The 13,342-nt window shown below is 37.9% G+C and overlaps 1 protein-coding gene across 1 annotated transcript; it reads right to left on the bottom strand.

The window, feature by feature from the left end:
- Positions 1 to 413: 413 nt before the first annotated feature.
- On the bottom strand, positions 414 to 13,067 carry vps25 (vacuolar protein sorting 25 homolog). Its single transcript, XM_052038385.1, has 8 exons — positions 13,012 to 13,067; positions 12,010 to 12,093; positions 9,609 to 9,627; positions 7,114 to 7,261; positions 6,448 to 6,501; positions 5,792 to 5,880; positions 4,231 to 4,306; positions 414 to 3,106 (listed from the first exon to the last, which is right to left on the bottom strand). The coding sequence occupies exons 1-8, from the start codon at positions 13,065 to 13,067 to the stop codon at positions 2,994 to 2,996; spliced, it is 639 nt and encodes a 212-aa protein (XP_051894345.1). The 3' UTR covers positions 414 to 2,993.
- Between the last annotated feature and the right edge of the window lie 275 nt (positions 13,068 to 13,342).

Raw genomic sequence — 13,342 nt, 5'->3', positions numbered from 1 at the left:
TATTTTGGACGTTTGAACCATATGCACCTGGATCATCACATGCAGTAACCATTTTGATATGACTAGCATTCATCTTTTGAATAGAAGTTTGTTCAATGTGATCTAGATCACAATATCTCGTAAACATCAGCAGATCAAAGAAACATGGAAATTTAAAATACGCTTGCACAGACTTTAGGTTTCTGGATGTACTCTGCAAAGTTCAAACCTTCCTACTTAGGCTACTAGTACATTTTCTTATAGGATTTTTCTCTCCAATGAAAAGCAGATTTTGATTTACTTTTCTGTAAGTCTTTCCCTTTCATCTTGTCTTCATTTTCCTCCTTAAACTTTTCCAATCTATTCTTTATTTAACTCATGATTACCGATTTATATACCAGGATTATTGACAAATCATTCAATTTGACTCCATATAGCATATATAAAGGAAAAAATGCTTTATTTTAAAATAACTTTAAAATAATGAAACCAGAAGTGCAATATAAACAAAATCCATACTAGGTAGGCAGAGTTTAAGAAAAAAAATCTACTTGAAACAAAATGCCAAAATCCTCATCATTTTGAATTATTCAGGATTGCTGTTTCTTTTCTGTAACCTATAACAAACTGTCTATACTTTCTATCCATCTTTAATTAGTACATATTTCTAACTAATTGTCATCATTTTCAAAAGGCTTTCAAGTAAATAAAATCAAAACCTTCTTTGACAGCACTTTCCAAACCTAGGACAACAGTGATACCACCACCTGCATCCTCCCCTCCGAAGTCACACACCACCCTGACTTGGAAATTTATCTCCATTCCTCATTGTCACTAGGTCAAAATCCTGGGACTCCCTCACAGCAGTATCTTTACTCAGGAGGACTACAACAGTTCAAGAAGGTAACTCACCACCAACATCATAAGTGTATTTAGGGATGGACAATAAATATTGGCATTGTTAGCAATATCTATATTCCATGAGTAAATAAACAAAACTCTTCCCAACTATAAGTGGGGATTAAACTCTGTCATACCTACTTAGGGTGCAAACAAATGCAAAACACATTTACTATAAATGCAATTGACAGCAAGATAGGGAAAAGATCAACTCCCGCAGGCCAGTCAACTCCTTAAACTGGTTGCATTCTTTCATTCTCATCATGTATGATGTTTTTTTCAAAATTTGTTCTCTATTAACCAATATTTCTTGCTATCATTGACAAACATCTGTTGGGAATAGGTAGGAAAATGTTCCAGATTTTCACTTCCCTTTGTGTAATACACTTTTTGACTTCTTTCCTAACTTTTCCAGCTCGAATTTTAAGATAATGCCCCCTTGCTCCAATTCCTCGATCCAAAGAAAGTTTTGGTCCTTACATTACTGAAACCAAACACAACACCCTAAAGTTGACTGAACCATGAACCACAATCTACATTTGACCTGGAAGATGGTAGATTGGATGGGAAGCTCTGGTGATTTGACACCTGCATTAAGCTCCTGTAACAGAGCAGGAAAATTGAACCAGTTAACTTGTAATGTGTGTTTTGTTACAGGACAAATTTTTAAATTCAGCAATATCAAAATTTTTCATTTGACTGACGGGACTTCAAGTGTGCAACAATGTTAACAATAAAGGTGAAACGTTGAGAGTTCCCTGCAGTTAATGATAATTGACTGTTCTTCATGTTAATCAGGACATAACTATTTGCATTAAAAAGAAAATATTTACTTTGACTATATTTTTAAAAAGTAGATATGTATTTAATTATCTCAGTACTGATTTTGAATGAAAACAAAATTTAAAGTTTATTGATTCAAAAAGAAGGTGCAGCAACTGTGTTAGCCAAATCAGCCATCATTGTGCACCTGGTCATCAAACAACTGAGAATTCAAATTGACTTTTAATTTTTTTTAAATTTTATTTTACAGTGTGGTAACAGGCCCTTCTGGCCCAACGAGTCCGCGCCGCCATTTTAAACCCAAATTAACCTACCCGTACGTCTTTGCAATGTGGGAGGAAACCAGAGCACCTGGAGGAAACCCACGCAGACACGGGAGAATGTACAAACTCCTTACAGACAGCGACGGGAATCGAACCCCGATCGCTGGCGCTGTAATAGCGTTGCGCTAACCGCTATGCTACCGTGCCGCCCCACTTCTGAAGTCAATAATCATATTCTGTTTTGTATTTTTAGTATTCTAGCCAACTGAAAAATTCTAGCTCTATCCAATTTGAGTAGTGACTGGACCCAGGATGGAAAATGAATCTCCTTGCACTATCAAATTTGCACATTACACTTAGTACTTACATGAGGTTTGTATTCCCTTGCCAGAGCCATTGATATTTCACGTTCATAAAATGTTTGCCCTTTATTCTGGCTTGAAAAAACACATATGATTCCCAATATTGACAGAGGGTTCTCCACTGTCTAATGTTTTAAGACACATATAGAGAATAAGAACAGTGCATTCACAGGAAAGATTGAAGGAAAAATTGACAAACTAATCTCTGAACATGCTGACAAGCTTTTTGGAGTTCTACCAAGAAGAGCTTGAGAGTCTTCCACACATCATGTTATCAATTTAATTTGAATTATAAGCCAGCATAATCATAATTATAGGAAGGAAGTAAATAATGTTATTGTGGGTTTGCAATACGCTGTAGACTCTTTTCTAATCACTCAACTCTGAGCCTGTACTGGCTGGCTATGTGCAAACATTCTTTCTTTTGAGTCTTTTTTTTCTCTCTGTAAACACAGAGAACAGCACAAACAATCATAATGTTGTATTCAGTACTTGAAGCCATAATTGCTTTAAGCTTAGATGAAGAATGAAAAGGAGACTGCAGGCAGCCAGATTGTGCATTACAATCGAGTCAACGGTGCAACAGTGATATCTGGAGATCTGAAGTTCAAAATACTTCCCTTTAGGGTCTTGAAATCATTTTCAATTATAATGCTTTAATTTTTGTACGAGTGTCCAGCAGCTGCTCAGACCAACATGAGTGGCATCAGAAGAACTTGACCCCTTTACTGTCAGCAAGGGTGATAATCTCTGCCTTTCGCTCAGTCTGTAGAGCTTGCAGTGCCCGTAGCAGAAGCCATTCTTCCAAACCATGGAACTCTAGCAAGGACAGAACACAGTCATGGCTCTCAGCACTGACACCATTGCATTCTAAATAACACAATCCTATGGAAATTTAGCAGCTGCTCTGAGCACATATCAGGGAGAACTTGATGACAGGAATTCCTTGGAAGGTGCAGCAGGCTCACTGATATTTGATGGAAAATGGCAGGAGACCACTCCTCATCGGACTGTCCATCAGTGTGGCACTCTTCGGATCACACAGAGAATAACTAACTAATCTCAGTCAATAATTTGCCTGTTGTGTGTTTTCTTTCTCTAGGTCAGATTTCAGTCGTCACCAGGAACTGAAGACTGACATACATTTTGCTTAAAAAAAACTCATTTTGTTTTGCAGTACGATATATTCAAATATTAAATTTTGCAGATAGAAAAAGCTGAAAGCATGCTGGTGGATTGTCTTTGAGGTGTAATTTTGAAAGTATTTACACAGGTTGATGAATTGATAAGGAAGCATAGGAGGTGGGTAAGGCATAAAAAGATTCCTCACAGATAGGATTAACAGGATGAGCAAAGATTAACTGCATTATGCAAACCAACATAATTTAAAAAGCACAATAAATAATCGTGTGGAGAAAGATTATAAAAGAATACAAGGTCAGGGAGAGAAATGAAGAACTGGTCAACTCCAGTCAATGTTGGCACAGATAGAATGGGCCAAAGTCTCCTCTTGCGTTGCAGATTCTAGGTGGTTCTAAATTAGGTAATAATCGAGGAACTCCAAGAAGCAATCTCTTTACTTCATTATACCAAGGTAGCATGGCTTAAAAACTAAGCATACTAGGATACAGGTATGAAACCAGAATTCCATATTCAGAATTAACTGACTGGTTCTTTGATCAGCATAATGGCAAAGGTTATTTATGTTCAAATAGGTGGTTACAAGATTATTTTAATCAGATGTAGACAAACCAGTTTGTTAGCCATACATAAAATGTACCTCCTTGTTATCAGTGGAAAAGGCTTCTCAGAAAAGTGATAACACTGGAACTCAACACAATAGAAGTAAGAATATAAATAGAAACAAACGAATGAATATGATGACAACCAGTCTCTTGCTTCCAAAGCTAATTTAATAGCAGGTAATAGTAAATCTCCCTTACCTTCACCCTCAGTGTCATCACCATTGGAGAGTTCATAAAATGTAAATACGGAGTTTGTCAAGCCATTCTTTGAAACCTGCAAGATATTAATATCAGATACTGACAGGCAATATAGAAAATTTCAAAACGAATGGTTCTATGCACTGAGTTTAGGCACAGATAATTAACCCTAAATTTTAAGTTATCTAAGTCCATTACTTTGTTGGATTGCCATTAAGTGTCGAAGTAAATGAAAGACGGATGAAATCAGCACCTAAACAAAATGGATAACTACTTGTGATTTTGATTATCATCCAGTTATCAATGACAGCCCAAACATTCAGATACATACCAGCTTCAGGTGACATTATCTGGTGAACATCAAATATCCTAATTCTAAAAAGTAGTGGAAATTCTCTGGTGATCCAGGTAATGACCCTATACCAATTTATTAGTTGTTCCTCTCAATGCTAATTTTGAAATCCAGCAGTGCACAACCTGCTTCCTCTCACAGAATTAACTGGGATCTTATTGAAATTTGGAACAGGCACAAAGGGCTGAATGGCCTATTTCTGCTTCTTTCAGCTTTAGGACAATGGCTGCACTTCAATGAAATTAATTGTATGTGAAATAATGCTGGGCAAAATAAATTCTGTGTTAAGTGATGTTGGATAATTGGGACAAGATACTGTACAAATGCTATGGTTAAATAACACAACTTCCACCCTTGGATGAAGATATGCTGCACTTTTAACTGAACTACTGTACAAGGTAAATTGCAAAACAATGGCATTCAACAACAAAAACTTTGACACATAAATTCTTTAAGTATTAAAATCCTGAAGTAATTTTACATCAACAATTTGTTTCATTTTGCTGAACTCAGGATAGCTTTGGTGAAATTATTTCTATTTTTGGACATCAAGCAGGTATGCCGGCCTTTGATGAATAGATAATTTTTTCCTCCCCAGTTTTTGCATTTTCTTTATATGTACAGCATCAAGAATATACTGGGGTCAGATACTAGTAGGATGCAGAATAAAGCACTGCTCACTGCACCAGAAATGGTACTTCTACTTAACACACATCTTTGCAGCCTCTTAGTGATGTGTGTAGTAACTGTCAATTCGGCTAGTTATGATTAGTTTAAATGTGAACCACTTTCAGTTGGACTCTTACGTCCTATAGCATGGAGTCTTTAATTGCATCATTCATACTTATCCATCTGAAAGATGAAGAGATAACCCATTGCCAAGACTTCTGAAAACATAGGCAAGCCACTTTTTAATGTACCAATTACTTTATAAAATACAAAGTTTTCACTGCTATTCTTTTGTTTCTTGCTTGTTTCCCAATTTAATTTCAAGAAAGAAAAGGAAAATGTGATGAGCTTGCCTTCTTTTCCCAAAAGGTTGCTGTTTAGAAAGATCTATTCACCATCTTTTATCTTATCAGGCTGTCAAAATAAATGCAGCAAATAAAAAAAGGGCAATCTGAACAATTAATTTTACAACCCTCTAGATACTGTTTGAAATTTGTTACAAGAACATTTGTGGAAAGTAGATAGCAAGCTACTTCTTACCCATTGATACACAAGTTTCCCCCACTCTTCTGGTCTCCTCCACATTATGAGACAGCGAGTTTTATTTTTATCAATCCACTCTAAGTTTCCTAAAAGTAAAAACAAATGGAGATACATTCCATTAACTTTAAACAACATAGCCCTCAATATTAAATTCAGCACATAAGCAGGAAAAACTCAAGCATGCAAAACAAGTGTCCTGGTCTTTTATCCAACTGTTCATTCATCATACAGAATTTGAACATCCAGCATCAGACGATTTCTTCACGAAGGGTTACTTAACCAAAAGAATCCGAGGGGGAATCTGAAAACCATGCTGGAAATGTGAAATAAAAACAGAAAATGCTGGAAAAACACAGGTCAGATAGCATTTGCCCTGGACTGCTGGGATTGATTGTAATACGTTGTTTCTATCTTTGCCGAGATCAACTATCACAACATAAACCTTACTCTGCATGACCTGGTGGCAGAGCATGTGATCTGTATACCTACTAAACCAGCAAGGAGTCAGATGGGCAGCTGAGGTAATTAGAAAGTTTATGCATAAAGATAGCAATATAATGCAAAAAGAAACATTTAGTTATAGCTCTATTTAATTTTTGGGGGGAATATCTAGTCTGAATTTTAAGAAGACTGGAGAAATGTTGTCTACTAACCTTTTTTCCGGAGTTCTTCCAATACAACTTGGATAGCTTCTATGGGAAACTTCCCTTCAAACCAAAGTTAGGGAAAATGCTTTACTTTGCATTTCTTCTTGACTATATCCCATCTACTATGATTAAGGCATTCTATTAACAATGAAGTACTTTTGAAGTATAATCAGTGTTAGAATATGGGAGGTGTGGCAACCAGCCAACTTGCACACAAGAAATGTGCAAGGGAATAATGCTGATTAAAGGATAAACATTGGCTATTTCACCAGGGATAATACCCAACTTTTTCTTGAAAGAGCTCCATGGGTTCTTTTACATACCGTACAAAACAATTCAAGGGCCTCAATTTAGTGGCTTTTTTGGACAGCATCTTCACAGTGCAGTAGTCCTTCAGTATCACAGTGGAGTGTTAGCTTAGATTTTTGTGCTTGAACAGCTGGAAAGGGATATGGATGCATAACCTTCTGATTCAGAAGAAAAAAATGCAACTCACTGAGCCAAGGCTGCCACTGAAGATGCATAGTTCTTTTAGAAAGCTGGCACAAATGTGGTAGCCAAGTAGGTTCCTGCAGTAGGTTCTATAAAATCTAATGTTGATAGCAGTTGAAATATAACAAAACACTAAATCTATTGTATAATGAAGATTAACAAACTCGAGTGAAAGGATACTTTGGATCTTCTTATTGTTGAATAGTGGGCTTTCTTGGGCCTCCAATACATCAATAGTGTAAAGCTTGTGATAGCGTAGATAGGAGAGCACCAGTTGAGCACCATGCTGCCCAGCTGCTTGCGGCTGTGTGTTAACATTTGTTGTAGTCTAGCAATAAAGAAAAAGCAATACACAGAATTACATGGGTAAGAAAATGTTTTTAGCCATAGGTCATTGCAAAAACTACACATTACTTGGCCACATAACGATAAATGCATCACCAAACTAACTCACTCATATTGAGACTTTGTCAATTAATAGAACAATAATTGCAAATTCTAATACAAGTTGAATCCCCAGCATAAAAATTAAACAATACTGGCGCAATTGCAATGCTGAAACATGTGAATAGGAGTGTAGGACTCAAGTTAATCCTTATTCCTCACATTTAATGCAGGTATATATTGAAATGGATACTTATCTGATTAAATATCTTTATACATCAATACACTGTTCAATCAATAACAACACTGTTTATGAGATTAATAGCAATTATATTCCAACAGCTCATTGGGATTTTAACTACTCACTGGAGCTTCAGTAAAATTAGTTATAAGTTTATTAGGCATGTCATACCTTTAGATGCTTAATTTTGAAAGGCAAGTATGATGTTATTGGTTTAGCATGCATCTAACAAGTGAATAAGTATTGGATTAATACACAGGGTCAAATACAGAAGCCAGCTAATGTCTGCACAAACTCTCTCTCCCTCATGTATTCTTAAAAGTGAAATAGTGTTGGGAAGAAAGCCTATTTGACCAAATTAATGGAGTTTTTCAAAGACGTAACAAAATCTATTGCCGAGGGCAGTGTGGTTGATGTAGTCTACGTGGACTTCAGTGGGGGCTTTGACACCTTGCCTTGCGAGGCAGTGGTGGTTGATGTAGTCTACGTGGACTTCAGTGGGGGCTTTGACAAAGTCCCACGTGGGAGACTGGTCCACAAGGTTAGAGGCTGGGATTCAGAGAAAGTGGCAAGTTACATCCAAAGCTGATTTGGCAGTAGGAGGCAGAGTGTGATGGAAGGGTTCTCTATGTGATTGGAAGCCTGTGACCAGTGGTGTACCATAGGGATCAGCGGTGGGACATATAATGTTTGTTATATATGTGTACAATGTGAATTGGAATGTAGGAGTAATGGTTAGTAAATTTGCAGATGACATGAAAATTGGCGGTGACATAGATGCTGAGAAGGATAGTCACAGACTAAAGGATGATATTGATCAATTGGTAAGATGGACAAGAGCAATGGCAGGTGGAATTTGGTATTGGTTTATTATTGTCACTTGTACTGAGGTACAGTGAAAAGCTTGTCTTGCGTACCAATTTAATCTTGATTAAGTGTGAGGTGATGCACTTTTGGAGGACTATCGAGGGTAGGAAATGCACATAAATGAATGGCTCGAGAAGGTATTGAGAACAGAAGGGCCTTGCTGCGCAAGTCCAAGGATCCCTGTAGGTGGCAGCAAGGTAGATAAGGATAGTTGGCCTTCATTATCCAAGCAAAGAATACAAACAGCAAAGAGGGTTATGGCACAGTTTATTAAACACTGGCTAGCCATAGCTTGATACTGTGCACAGCTCTGATTGCCACATTTTGTGAAGGTCATGATTGCATTGTAGAGGGTACAGAGGAGAATCACCAGTATATTGCCTGGAATGGAGCATTTCAGTTATGACAAGAGACTGGATAGACTGGCTTTGTTTTTCTTGGAGCAGAGAAGGATGAGATGTGACCTGATAGATACACAAAAATTATGAGAGGCTTAGATAGGGTAGATAGCAGGGCATAGGTTTAGGATAAGGGTATAGGTGTAGAGGGGACCTGAAAAAGAACTTTTTCACCCATAGGATGGTTGGAGTTTGGAACACACTGCTTGGAAGGGTATCGGAGGCAGGTACTCTTACAATATTTAAGCATCTAGACAAGCATTTGAAACACCAAAGCATAGATGGCTGCAGACCAAGTGCTGGTAAATGGGATTAGTACAGATGGATACGTGATGATCAGCATGGACACTGTAAACCAACACACCTTTTCATGAATAGCTGTCTATCTGACAACTAGTATTCTATTCTCAATTCATCCTACAGTTAGCTTCATGGTCCTCTGTCCTTGTGCTTACAGTAATTTAATCCAATTTAACTACTTTCACATCTTAATTACATGTTTGAATCCCTGTAAATTTTCTACCCAGTTTAATGATCTTTCCATGGAGAATTGATCCAAGGGAAAAGGACTGATTGCTTTGTGGAATATTAACTCTTAATGATACTTGGTAAGACTTAGTAATTACAACCCTGTTAATGCATTCTTTTTGTCAGCTCCTGTATCAGTCTATAGTTTGGATGACTGTTTGTAAGGGAGTGTAAACATCATGCAGTTCTCCTGTTCCTGCCTTGCAACAAGTGTGCCGATAAACAAATCAAAGATCTAGATTTATATTACCATTTACCTTGTCACTGAGAGGCTGGCTACAAGTAAATTCACAAAAATATTAAATAGGAGATTAAAGGACAAAAGATGTTATTGCAGAACCTCTCAATAACTTGGTATTGGTATCGGTTTATTATTGTCACTTGTACCGAGGTACAGTGAAAAGCTTGTCTTACAAACCGGTCGTACAGGTCAATTCATTACACAGTGCAGTTACATTGAGTTAGTACAGAGTGCATTGATCTAGTACAGGTAAGAACAATAACAGTACTGAGTAAAGTGTCACAGCTACAGAGAAAGTGCAATGCAACAAGGTGCAAGATCACAACAAGGTAGATCGTGAGGTCTACCTCACAATTGTAATTGTAATAATTGTAGTAAATACAATTGAGAAAGTGCTTTGCTCACTTTTACATTTATACAGGTGTTGCATCTGCTTTAAAGTATTGGTATATTTTGCTTAAATTTTTTGCTAATCTTTGACAGCACTGGGGAAAGTGTGTCCAATATCCGCACATTTTTTTTTGTTGTAATCAAGCTATATTTAGTATCCCTTCTCTAAGCAGCAATCATTACTGGTGACAGTGAATGGCAAAATTAACATCCATTGACGTTTGTGGTTAACCTTTGGATTTTTCTCTCAGTCTCTTTGTTTAAGCTGTGAAGTTATATTTCCCAATAACTGAGAAAAACAGGTGAGGCTTCATTATTCACATCTTTCCCCCAACTCCCATGTCATCCTGCTTGAAGAGTCCTTCCCAAGTCTAAGCATGGTTAAACAAACATGAACTGCTTAATCACAAAGCATTATTGATGGGTATCTGCAGAGCTCTTCATTTGTCTGTCTTTCACCTTGCCTCAAATGCTCATCCAGAAAATGGAAATACAAAGGGGAAGGCACAGAACAGTGAAAAATATTCCATCACTCTACCCTGCATGGTTTTGATTTTTTCCTGGAGAATTTTTTCCATTCTATTGTGAGAGGCTAGATAATATCGGCAGGCCACTTATTTGCAAATGTGCCTGACTGTGTTCACTGGACGCCCACAGCCTTATAAGCAGCGTGGACACGAGATGGACATCATGGATTGAAACCATGTAGATTTTCACCTCTTTAACCCACTGATCCTGAGGCCGTCTGGGGCAACTCTACAGCTGCTTTGGCTGAGTCTATCCATTTCCTACCAGGAACCAGGCACCTTTACTGAGAGTCAATGTAAATGACTATTTGGGGAAGGTAGTGTGAGGCTTTGTGGAATCAGGAGATGAGTTAATGTCCCATCCAGTCTATTAGAAATATCACTGGGCTAGTACAGTGCAATACCTGGATTAGATACAAGTACAACTATGTGCTGTCACATCCTCAAACCCCTCCAAGGCTTTGCCCCTTGCATTATCTCTAGCTTAAAACTATCCTTCCCCCCCATAAAAAAAAAACTAAGGATTCACGTGCATCCCTTACTACATCCACCTCACCAGTGGCAGTCATGCCTTCTGCTGTGTCAGCCCCAAGCTCTAGAATTTTCTTACTAACTCCTTTTATCTCACTCTCCTCTTCTAAGACAATCCTTAAAGCATCACATTGCCCAAGTTTTTAGTTATTTGTCCTAATTTCTCCTCATTGTGTCTTCTGTGTTTTTGTCTTCTACGAAGCACCTTAGGATATTTTCCAACATTATAAAGGCTGTAAAGGGACACAAACTCCTCCTTGTTGCTCTGGCAAAATTTGTCCAACTTCAAGAAATGAGATTGATAGGCAACTATAGTCACATCCACCAGTCAGCTTCAGGCTTGTATTTATATAGTACCTTTCACAACCTTAGCATGATATAAACAACCCTGCTCCCAATAAGTGCCTTTTGTAGACACTGTTGTAATATAAGACATGTGGCAGTCAATTTTCACATAGCAGCTCTTAGAAAAAGCAATGGGGATAATGATGAGATAAATACTGGCCAGGAAACCAGCTACAACTCTACTTGAGAGATCAGGTTTAGCTTTTCACATTAAAAAAAGCAACTTTGACAATGCAACCCGTGTTTGGTATTCCAACAAAGCGTCAGCCTAGACTTGTGTCGAGAAAAAAAATACAGAAAATAACAAGGGTGATTTCAGTGAGAAGTGCAGCAGGAACAATATGATAAATAAGGAACATCCCAGAGATACACTTATAGAATGAATGAGATGATGTTGTTTTTGGTTTATTTTCTTCAGATGCACCAGGGAAATAAGAAAGTGCATACAGTTCAGGGCTGTGAATGACAAGTTTAGGACAGAAATACTGCTTTACACAGAATGTGATCAAATGTTGCAATAATAGTTCATTAGTAAGTGAGACTGATGACCCAACATTCATTTCAATGATGGATAAATTGGGAAGGATACAATCAAATGGTCTGAAGAGCATTCCTTATCTGCACCTGTTTGGCGGCATTGCTATGTTGTAGAGAGCTAGAGTTGGCAGCAGGTTTTCTACCAACTGGTTCATGTTACAATAGAGGGTTCTAGGAAAGCCAATAGAGAATTCAGAAGAAACTTATTTACCCAAAGTTGAGAATGAAACTCGCTGCCACTGGAAATGCTTGAAGGAATAACATTGATGTATCAAGGTGACAACAGACAAGCATGTTAGAGAGAAAGGAAAGGAGAGTTATGTGAGAAAGAGTGCAGAAAAAATTTACACAGATGTTGCCAGGACTCAAGGGACTGAGTAATAGAGAGGTTGAACAGGCTAGGGCTTTATTCATTGGAGCATAGTAGAAATGAGGGTGGATCTTATAGAGGTGTATAAAGTCATGAGGGCATAGACAGGGTGAATGTACAGTCTTTTTCCCAGGGCTGGGGCATAGGTTTAAGGTGAGAGGGGAGAGATTTGATAGGAACCCGAGGGTCAACTTTTTCACCCAGAGGGTGGTCTACATATGGAGTGAGCTGTCAGAAGGAAGTTGATTGAGGCAGGTACCTTAACAACATTTAAAAGGCACTTGGACAGGTACATGGGTAGGAAAGATTTTGAGGGCTATGGGCCAAATGGGACTCGCTTAGATGGGTATCTTGGTCAGCAGGGTTTCCATGCTGTACGACTCCATGAGGAAAAATTAAAGGAGGCTTAAGTGGAGCATAAATGTCAATGTGGCCTGCTTTGGCCAAATGGCCTGTCTCTGTGCTGTATATCCTATGTAGGATTAATGATTTCTAATACTAACGTCACCTTCTGTTAGAGGGTTTATTTGTGCTGTTTTTAAACAAAGGTTATGACACACTTTCATGCTTCTGTAACCTCTTAAAAATATACGAGTTGATTAATCAACATCTCCAATCTACTGTTAACTCAGCTGGTGCGATCAATGCAGTAGAGAGAAAATTGTTCAAAACACATACATGCAAATTAGGAGTGATGGTAAATCATTTGGCCCTTGTACCTGCTTTGTACTTCAATAAGTTGATGGCTGATCTCTTCGTAACCTTCCTTGCTCATCGAGAATTTATCTAACTTTGCCTTAAAAATACTGAAAGGCCTCTGCTTCTACTGTCCTTTCAGAAGGGGAATGCCAATTCTCACGAACTCAGGAAAAAAAAGGTCTTATTTCTGACTTAAATGAGTACCTCTTCTTGAATGGTGACCCCAGTTCTAGATTCTCCCACAACAGGAAACATCTCTCCACATCCACCCTGTCAAGACTCATCAGGATCTTATATTTCAATCAAGTCACCTCTCACTGTTTTAATCCAGGGAATACAAGCCTAGCCTAT

This window comes from Pristis pectinata, chromosome 25 (genome assembly GCF_009764475.1).
Source record: "Pristis pectinata isolate sPriPec2 chromosome 25, sPriPec2.1.pri, whole genome shotgun sequence".
Lineage (NCBI taxonomy): Eukaryota > Metazoa > Chordata > Chondrichthyes > Rhinopristiformes > Pristidae > Pristis > Pristis pectinata.
Note: the sequence above shows the minus strand (reverse complement) of the source record. Positions and strands in the feature narration are given on the sequence as shown.

What these genes read in the sequence shown, in the direction of transcription:
- vps25 (XM_052038385.1), bottom strand. Translation starts at nt 13,067, where the DNA reads ATGAGCAAGGAAGGTTACGAAGAGATCAGCCATCAACTTATTGAAGTA. An exon ending in CAACAATAAGAAGATCCAAA is followed by an intron (nt 6,502 to 7,113) that starts GTATCCTTTCAC and finishes TTTGGTTTGAAG; the next exon opens with GGAAGTTTCCCATAGAAGCT. An exon ending in TGATGACACTGAGGGTGAAG is followed by an intron (nt 3,107 to 4,230) that starts GTAAGGGAGATT and finishes TGTCCTTGCTAG; the next exon opens with AGTTCCATGGTTTGGAAGAA.